This window comes from Austrofundulus limnaeus, unplaced genomic scaffold, assembly GCF_001266775.1.
Source record: "Austrofundulus limnaeus strain Quisiro unplaced genomic scaffold, Austrofundulus_limnaeus-1.0 Scaffold31, whole genome shotgun sequence".
Taxonomy (NCBI): domain Eukaryota; kingdom Metazoa; phylum Chordata; class Actinopteri; order Cyprinodontiformes; family Rivulidae; genus Austrofundulus; species Austrofundulus limnaeus.
Genome location: NW_013952433.1, coordinates 1,523,037 through 1,533,573, shown reverse-complemented (window position 1 = coordinate 1,533,573; position 10,537 = coordinate 1,523,037). Strand labels below are relative to the sequence as shown.

Below are 10,537 nucleotides of genomic sequence, written 5' to 3'. Positions count from 1 at the left end.
CATTAGCACCTCTAGTAATATATTTACTGAGAAAAATGGTGGAGTGTTCAATACTTATTTTACCCGCTGTACATTATTTTGTATTAATGCAATTAGCAAAATAAACAACTTGGCACTTTGGTTTAAATAGCTTTTGAAACAGTGTCCCAACATCATTTAAAACTYGCTAAAGTGTTGTTTAATCAGAACTGTGCACAGTGGCTTTGCTTACATGCACAAAATTGAAGTGATTGAAATGTTTTTGGATTACATAATTCCAATGTATTATCATTTATACRGGCACAAAATTAATTAATCCGAACATAAKTAAATCTTAACACAAACCAGGCTTTTAATCGGAATAGAAGTACTGAAAAACACAGAACAAGTGGTTTTACAATTGTGATAATTTTGTTCTTCCTCAAACTTCTCGTGTACTAAATAACACTGCGTTCCTACACCTTCAACCATCAAGCCGTTCAATAATTTTGAGCTCTTTCAAAGTTTCTAATAGAAATRCTTTACCAATTTGCTTCCCCGATATATTAGCATCTAGCTAGGCTGGTTACAGCAGGTTAATGTAGTGCGCACATGTGTAGTCAGGATAGTTTTTGATCAGAGTAAATGTTTACACGCACGCTTCGGATTATTAATCGGCATAAACCACCCCTCTAATTCGGATTATAAATCCCTTCYGATCGAGCTGAAATAAACTGGAATTTTTCAGTTGGGGGCATTAACATGGCACATTTTTATTCCAACTGGCGGTGTCCATGTAAACATAGCTAATGAATGAGATAATTAATGTGTTAAAATGCTGGATTCTGCCCTTAAGACTTTGAATATTCATTTCATTTCTCAAAGACAGGAGTAGGATTTTTGGTAGCCTTCCATCCATAAACTGTTATGACTGGAGGATGGGACATCTTGGAACAAACTGCTACCGATTGTGAACATGGCCTGAAGCTTCTGAATGCTACAGTGCACATGTGTGTGTGACTTACTGCAGTTCTCCTCGTCGCTCCCGTCAGGACAGTCGGTGAAGCCGTTACAGCGGAATCGTCCAATGATGCAGTGGACACCATTAGCGCAGGCAAAGAATGTGGGCGCACACTTTGACTTGACTTTAGCTAGGAGAACATAAGGGGATGGAAAAGGGAACAATGGATTAGTCTGTGAATTTATGAGATGAAACATTAGTTTTCAAAACATATGTTTATTTCATATTTCCATTATGACAGTAATAACTTTGACTGAGACTCAAGGAAGGGAAGCCACTAATATTACTGTGATTTTAGGTTTTTATAGTTTATATACAGCTCGCACCGTATGTTTTGGAAGGCATGTTTTATATCAGTGTTATTCAGGGGTTTGAACCTTGGAACAGATGTGTCAATGCTGAGTCACATTAATATTCAGCCCATACTGTTCTATAAAGCTTATCTTTACTTTCTAATAAGTATGACRAGGATTCTGAAAGTAAAATTCAGATAAAAGAGAGCAAGTTAATGACAAAGACAAAAAGAGCAAACTGAGTGGGAGAGTGTTTGTATGGATCTCATCATCGATCAGCCTAAGTAGGCCATGGGTCTTATCTCTGAGGACAGGCCTGAGACTGAGTGACAGCCTGTAGAACATCAGTGTCTGCCAAACCCAGTTTAGCACCAACCTCTAGCTTTTGGGCTCCACTTGAGCTCCCCTGGCAGGAAAATTAACCAAGATAACAGGTTCACACAAACAAAGATATCAGGAAATGAGGGGCAATGGAAGAGTGCGTCACAGAATTTGCAACAAAACTGCCAAATAAGGTGTGGACATACCAGCTACAATTTTATCAAGTTCTTTCTCCTCTGGCTCTGACTCAGATCTGACTCAGACGTAAGGCTGGATGGACAAGTCTTCCCTTGTTGATATATTTTAATTAAAYGGCAAAAAATAAGTTTTTGTGCYGCTATWTAGCACTAAACCCCTCTACCAAACTTGAATTGACCAGTTTGGAAGTTGGAGTGGTGYCAAGCGCCTCGGTTGGATTTAAAGGAACRGCATCAAAACGAGTTACTTTGWGACACGCCTCAGAAAAGGGGTGTAAGAGGAGCTCATGGAGTTACAACAARGAGGTATTCAGACTAAWGCATTGCAGTTCCACTTGATATAAACTTRAACTGAATGATTTAAATGTGAAAAAGAAGGATTTAAAAGCATTATGTCTCCTTTAAAAAGTGTAATCTGCTCATTTTCTAAATGTCTTATTCATACATGAAAAACTAATCTGTTTCACAATATTTAATAGCATTTGAATTTTAGGTGTCAGTGTTTCTGGCCGGAGGGTGTTAAAGTCTGAATAAGAAAAGTGCTGTTATAACAAGAAGACTTTTAGACARGTTTTAAAATTCTAAACTTGAACCTGAAATGAACTGGACCTCAGAATAGGGAGGTCAGTACTGGCCTGATGAGAACATAACACATACGTTACTTTCTATTTAACTTGCACCACTTGTTGGTGAAAAAAGGGAACAAATCAAGGCCAAAGTATAACTGATCCTGAATCAAATAAAGCTTTGATAAAAAAATAAAAAAACTGTCTCAAAGTCATCTAATATTAGACAGTCTTTAATTAAAAAAAAAAACATTCTCATCTTAACAGTTGAGGTAATCTAATTATCTCATGAAAAACACGGACCAAATTACCTAAAACTGCCATAAAAGTTAAAAATGAAAAAAAAAAAGACATTGACATGATACATAAAAGCATGATAAAAATTCAGCCCACAAACAAAATAAAAGAATAAAACAGCGTATACATACAAACACACAAAAAAGGAACAAGTAAATGTGTACCCTATAAATGTTAAAACAAAACYACTGAGTGTGCTTTTGTTTTCACTGCACTGACTGATACAAGGAGTTGTTGGCCATCTCGTAAGTTGGCGCAGGGCCGTCTCAAATGCCAGGGGCGCACATTTCCCYACCCTCAACAACATATTGCGGCAGACTGATTCTCTCTGAAGCAATGTCGATTTTGTGTAGCAAGAGGGGAGGGTGAGCTGTGACCAGRCTGGGTTGAAGCCCCCACCTACGGGATGAAACGTAATCCATTAAATGCGGGAGGGAGCCGGGACTGCACCCAATCTATGCGTGTATTTAGTAGGGGGAGCCTTTGTTTACCTGGACAGGCGAGACACCCAAATCACATTTCACGTGGTTTATTACGCTCATTGGTGCCCAGGGTAAAACAACAAAAAATAGGCAGGGCTTGCAWTTTAAAGTAGAGGATAAAACAGAAATATACAATGAAAATAATATTTAGAATGCTGTAATAGATCATCTCTCTTTTACAGGTCATCCTAAGGAAAGAAAAAAAGATGAAATTTGTTTTTCTTCATTAATATWAAATCACATTTTGGCTCTAAGTACAGCAGTGTTCCAGATGTGTGACTCCTCAGTCCGTTTCTCCATCAATCGAATCCTGATTTTCCTTCCACTGCTGGCTCGGGCTCTTCTCACTCAATGTTCAAATTAGCTGGAAGGCCAAATGAAGGACAGGCTCATGAGGGGAAATTTGTGKGTGGGATATTGAACTTTTTAGGAAAGCTAGAGGTGATTTTATGCAGGAAGACAAAAKAATTAAACAAAATAAAACAAAGGCAGAACAGATGGCAAAAACACGAGCTTTTCGACTTTCTATTGATTTTTTTGTGAAAATGAATTTAATTTAATAACCTGGAATTTCAGATTTAAGYGCTACTCTTGGTCCACATATCTCTGATCAATCTGGGCTCTTTGCCTTGTTCTACAATTTATAACCATTCATTTCATCCTGTCTTCAAGCCTTTTTGTCATCACTCTGTTTCTGCCCTCTGAAAGCCAAATGTTCCTCCTCTTCGCTCAGCGTTTTTAGCGGTTGTTTACGAAAAACAGTCAAGGTGTTGGATGGCTTCCAGACTTAGTTCCAGTGTTTAGCTGAGCAGCACAAATGAAAACGTATGAGGTTAGCAGCTGAGCTTATTCGTTGAGGTAAGGCTAACACTAGCAGAAAAAAAACATGAAAACAATGAAACACACACAACAGAAGGACACACAGATGCAGAAATGAACAGATAAGCTTGCCCATCTGCTTCTTTATACCTCAGATTGCACTCAACTTCAAACTTTTTAATTGAAAAAAAAMCCTCAAACTCCCTCAAACTTAAAAAAATCCTTGACTAAAAATAAGAATAGTAAAAATAAAAACTTTAAATACCAAAAGTATTAAGTTCATGCTACCATTTTCTTAATTCAAAGGTAAAAAAAGAAAGTTCACTGCGACTTGTGTGAAAATATMGGGCAAAATTAAAACAGAATGCATCTGTTTGTCTTCATTTTCCCCTATAGCTTCAGCATAAATTCCAGGTTAGTATGCAGGATAGCGAGCTCTGCTCTTCCACACATCAACTGCTTTCGTTCCTCAAAGAACTGCGTTACTGTTTCAGCCCAGGTAGCCCCAGTCAATATGGGCATGCATGATTGACAGAGTGAGAAGAAGGCCTGGGAGAAGAGACTAAGAAGAAAGAAAACATGGAGAGCAGACATGAGATAATAGAGGCCGAGAAGGAGTGGAGACAGCTGAGGACTTCAAAGGAGTCTCTGACCTTGCTGGGCATTTCTGAGGGGAAGAAATCAATAGGTAATGGAGACGTGGTGTAAGCAAGAAGGGCGAGGGTAGTTTCACTCAAGTGGGCCCTGGGATCAAAATAATCACTCTGTACATTTCACTGTCTAAGCCCCGCACACTCGTTGTAAAATACAATAGCGTTCTGCAAAAGGCATTACATTACACAGCTTGAGCCTTTATACGAGTCACTGGTGATTTGCAAAAGCATCAAACTTCTTGGTAAATGTGACTGACCCATATCACGTGACAAATGCATGTGAAAGAAAATCCATTGGAACATTTTCCAATAAAATGGATGCAACAGCAGGCTGTATGTGCAAAAAAACTTGTGATCAAGCAGCAAACTGAAGTACTGAAATATTCATTACTAAACGCGACTGCAAAGAGAAACTGCCTAATTTAAAAGTTTACTATCCAACATGGTTTTTCAAAATGTTTCATTAGTTTTAATTCCCTTTAACAATTTGAAATAATTGCATTTTGTAATTTAAATCATTAGGACAAGTCAATACGATATTTAAAAAAAAACAAACAAGCTAAAACATGCAACAAGGGTCAGAATCAGTGTGAAACACTGCATAAAAGACACTAATAAATATTTTATTCTATTCCACAGTATTAATATCACCAGCTTATTGATCAGTAAGCTATTAGGCTCATGATATCCACCAGAAACGGCCTTTTCAAACCGTCCTCCCATTTCTAGTCCCCACCAGTAACGCTTTACATTTAGCTTTAGAGCACTTTTATTTTTGTCTCAGCTGTGATTTTTCATTTTCGTCTCTTGACACAAATCAATATGTGCTCCAGACTAAGAATTACAGGTTGCAATTGCTAACGTCACTTCATCTTTGCGGGACTAAAGCTGTTTTTATTAGTCTAGTTTAATAACTTCAACGTCTAAAAAAACAGTTATATATACACAGCATTTTTTAAGAAAAAAAATGTGATTAATGAAAAATAAATTGAGCAAATCGCACAATCATAAATTAAAATGCTGTAAATACACACACATTCAGAACAAAAAATAAAACTCTGCCCACAATGACAAAAGTAAAACTAAGCAAGTCTAAGGGGAGAGGGAACGAAGTTATGATATAATGTACTGATCACTTCTTATCATATGAACACACACTGTTAATCTCAGCTACCATGAGACTTTGTTAAACGACCGGCAGTTTAAGTCTTATTATCAAAGTTTTATGTAAACCTTTTAAGCAGTCTTTGAAGCTTTTTCCACCCCTGCTGTCGAGGAGAACTTTGCTGCTGATAATCATTTAAAACRTCCCACGTGAATTGGGTGGAGGTCAGTACACTGGAAACAAGTAGCCCTATTGATGTTGCTGGGTGCTTTTAATTATGCTTTTTCTGCAGAAGGTGATAATAATGTGATCTTTAAAGATAATTAAATCAAATATTAAATAAAAAGAAGAATTTATTTCCCTTTTAATTGTTGTGAGGAGATATTTGAATCAATAAACAGGGAACAGGTAATCAAAATGTCACATAATTACATCCCTCGTTGTGAAGAATTAAAGATTTAAAACTAACTAGAAAATAATGTACTTTTGTGTGAGGTTTACCATTTTTCCTTTCTGTTCAAACTGTTTTAAMCAATTGTAAGTTGCCTCAAGTAAACCCATCATTAATCTGCCCAGTGAGTTTTACAATATTTTCCAACATTTTAATCATTTTCAGGCAWCTTAAAGATGCAGTAGGGAGTTCTGAAAAAACTGTGGACTTAGCCTGAAAATCTGAAATAGGTCCCTCCTCCTCGCCCTCTGCTGTGCTGCAGCCCTCACTTCACAGCAGAGCCTGCCTTGAACGTGCAGCCTAGTGAGCAGCGGGGCCGCCACTGACTGCAGATAAACAGCTATGGCACACAGAACTCAGAAATTGGCCATTTTCCTAAAACGTGGTTGTTTCGCCGCCATCAGCACAGCAACAGCACACCAACGTCCTTGAGCTTGAACGAGGGTGACCAGTGCTGGGTGCATGAGCGTGGTTGACACGGGTAAGACAATCCTCCCATCTCTTATTGGTTATTTCTGACCGGCAGCCAAGTATTTCCGCAAACGGCAGTAGGACCAATCAGAGGAGCTTTATTTATTTATTTATTTTACATATTATCCGTCTCATATTCTACTGTCAGGACATAGTGGCAGTTTTAACAAATATGTAAATAAAATGCACTTTTATAAAAAAATTTACCTACTGCAGCTTTAATGCTATACAGGAATGTGCATTAACAGCATTTGAAGTTTGTTTTATTTCCTCTGCAAACTTTCCATTTTTACATGTTATAATGTCAGCTAATGGTTTGAATCTAGTTTCTGAGCTCTAATATGCTAGTTTTCATTAAACAAAGCAATTTTCGAGTTTTCCTCTTCCATATCCATTTATGTCAGCAAATAGTGAAAAGTTCAAATATAATTTTTATTCAAACTGATGGGGTCTTCATAAACCCAAACATTTATTTTAAACAAAACAGTGGTTACAATTAAAGGAAAAAAATGTTAAACTGTGGTAAGGGATTCATTGTTATAAATAAAAGGCAAACTGCCTAACAAATAACTTTTGTTTTTRATAAGAACTTGTGAATATTCTGCTTCTTATTTCTAATGTCTTTTACTTATTTTTTCTAGTATTCCTATTTTTGAGCTCTGAGSTTTAGTGGTCCTGCTGATAGTCCTTCAGAGACAACTAAAAGCTGAAGTTTTACAGATGGTTGTGACTGAGGAATTCTGAACACATGGATTCTCCCACACAAAGAGGTCATAGCCTTGGCCTGCAGGACTGCTACTTCAGAACAATCATTGCTTTGAAAAGTGCCTCTCAGTCTTTTATCTCTTCTCGACACATTTCTTCACTGAACTCTGTCCTCGATTCCCCACTTCTTGCTTTATGCATCATGTCCACTCCCCCTTTCGGGCCCTGCTGTGTCTCTGCTCCCTTGCCTGCTCATGCTTTGCACCGACAAGGGCAAAGAGGCTAATCCTGGCTCTGAGGCCCAGTAAGCTCAGTCAGCTCCCTTCCTTCTCTCTTCTGTCAGCAAACATTTCATCTAACACTCTCCCAGGCTGGCGTTATGGACACCAGAGAGCAGGATGGTACGTTTGACCTCTTTGGAATTATTCAGCACCGTGCCTGCTGAAGCTCTGCCTGTGGTCCTCTTGAACATGCCAGCACGTGTGCGAATGGTTCTTTTTCCATTGCAAGACACAGCTAAACAACTTATTTGGTTTTTCCACAGTGAAGGTGGAGCATTGTGTTTTTAACTACCTTTGTTGAGGTTTCAAGCAGTCCAAGTTAATACAATTCTGTGAAGTGAAAACTCTGCAGACCAGTGAGCTGAAACAAACCCAACCTGTGGACTTAATAWCGACTTATCTTCCACAACGTTGCAGTCCTGCACAAACCAGCACTCTATTGCCCTCTAAWGAAAGAAGCCATTTCTTAATATATACACACATACTTAAAAGATCAGACAGCAAAAACATCATATCAAAGTGCATGAATTACAACTCCAAAAGCACAATTTGCTAAATCAAATATGGATTTACTCGTTTCTTGTTTCTCCCAGCTGATTTGAGTGTTGTATTGCATGATTAGGCTAAAAGATTGTACTTATCAAACTCAGATAAGGCAATTTCCACTGCAAACACACTTATATGCAAGTTTTAATTTATTATTTTTTTCATCGTGACACTGCAGTTTTACATACTGCTACAGAGGATACACAGTTGGTTTTACCCAGTCTGAAGGGAAACTGTCTGCAGTGGAAAACAAAGCAAAGAAAAGCTGAGTCGAGTCAAGCGGTTCAATATAACTGAGAAATGGCTATTCAAGCTACAGCAACTGGGAACAGGTATTCTAGCACGGGCAACGTGCCAAGTCTAAAGACAGATTTTAATCTTAAATGTAGGGACATTTCTTTTAAAAASAAACGGTTGAAGTCCACTTGAAATATGACAAAATAAAATAAATTTTAGATATCCTTAGTCTCTCATTGTCTCTTTTCTTACAGTCTGATTGACTGTTCTTATGTTGCCTCTCTAGCTTGACTGAAATATCCTAGGAAAAAAAAAGTACTGGCATGACTCAAACTGACCCTTGTGATAGAAGGAACCAGAATAATAAACAAGCAAAAGAGGAGCAGCCTGTTAGGGAAAAAGAAACCTACTTTTTCTTGGTGAATTAACATTCCTGACCATTCAAGACACAATTCCTTGTGGCCTGGCCTTCCAGGCAAAGCAGGCTGGGACATCCACAATAAATAATAAAGTGAGGAGAGTAAATTCAGTATAGATTTTCATGATTCTCTTTAAAACCTCTGCCTTTTTAGATAGCACTGGGAAAAACACAGTCAAGGTCAACAACAAAGGCAAGGAAGGGAGTTTATTTTTTGAGGAGAAGCAACAGCCTGTAAAAAGCACACCAATCTTTTAAAAAATGCTTATGCGTGGGTGGATTCATCTTGAAAAAACACCAATTGGATTGATGCACCCAGAACRTGAAAGATGTGGTGTTGTTTCAAACCTGCTTTCAAACTGCTTACAGATTGTGAATTAAACTAATATTGTTATGCTTTGCAAGAATACACATCGCAAGGATCAAAATGGCTATAGGGGGTCATATTTTGTTCCATATTAAGTGCTTGGTTTTCAAAAAGCATTTTCATTAATGACCCGGGGAGATACTGCCACGTTTGACCTTTCAGTTCAGGCACCATCGTTTTCCTTGGATCAGAGACATCCGTATCAGTACAATCTGCTGACTAATGGGCTTAAAGGGGATCTACTACAGCTGTCTTCTACAGCATGTGCTAAAATTACCCACAGATCAAGGGAAGAAAAATGTTCCAGAGATTTTTTTTTTTTATGTCGACAAATACATCAGATGTAATTATTGTTYGAGAACATTTTAATCCAATGTGCCTAAAATCTGCAAACAAATATTTTAAAAATGAATCCAAACATYCAGTCTAATGAAGAATTAAAGCACATGTTCCTGGAAAGTTTCTGACATGAGCTCATTACTCGTATTGCATCTGGAGGGAATGTACGACCTGGTAGAGGTCAACACATCCTAACCTCCTTAGCAACAATAACAAAGGACAGCAGAGGCATGACTTGTAACCAGAGGTGTCAMGTAAGTAAGTACAAATACTTTGTTACTTTACTTAAGTAGAAATTTTGGTTATTTATACTTTAGTAGTGTGATTACTGTATTTTTCAGCATACTTTTTACTTCTGCTCTTTACATTTTAATTCAATTATCTGTCCTTTCTACTTCTTACTTTTTAAAAATGCAAAAAGTATTTCACTTCTATTTAACTTTGACTTATTCATTCCATCTTTTCCTTGTTCAGAAAAAAATAAATAAATAGAAATCTATTCAGATACAYGGAGCACTTGGATAGAGTGAAATTGATTGTGGTTGGATGAGAAGTGTAAATATATACCATTCTGACATCCTGTTGGATTGAACACACTCCATCACACCTGTATGACACAAATCACATCACATTCCAGCAGGACACACTGTAGCAGATGTAGCCTAGAATGGAGATGAGCATGGCTGAAACAAGTAGTCTAGTCAGTTAATTACAATTTTTTCAACATTAACATTTTAATTTAACATTATATCATCATTGACTTTAGAAGGAAAAATGGGGTGGGGTGGGGGGTACACTATAGAAGCGGTTCACAAACTTGACCCACAAAATAGCAGYAGCAGAGACCTGTGCTCCCAGCTGTTGTCGGTCGATAAATATTGTTTTCATGTCAAATATACAAGAGCATAACATTATTTATTACTCTATTTTTTGTCCATTTTAAGTACACTAATCTTATTATTTTTGTAAAAACAAAGGAAAAAAGTTCTTAGTTGTCTTTTTTTGTGTAA

General features: G+C 37.4%; 1 protein-coding gene across 1 annotated transcript in view; it reads right to left on the bottom strand.

Annotated features, from left to right (window-relative positions):
• ldlrad3 (low density lipoprotein receptor class A domain containing 3) overlaps positions 1 to 10,537 on the bottom strand; it is an 89,958-nt gene that overhangs the window by 47,497 nt on the left and 31,924 nt on the right. Inside the window, exon 3 of the mRNA XM_014005545.1 lies at positions 984 to 1,109. Coding sequence (XP_013860999.1) covers positions 984 to 1,109 — 126 coding nt within the window. The remainder of the gene's footprint in view (positions 1 to 983; positions 1,110 to 10,537) is intronic.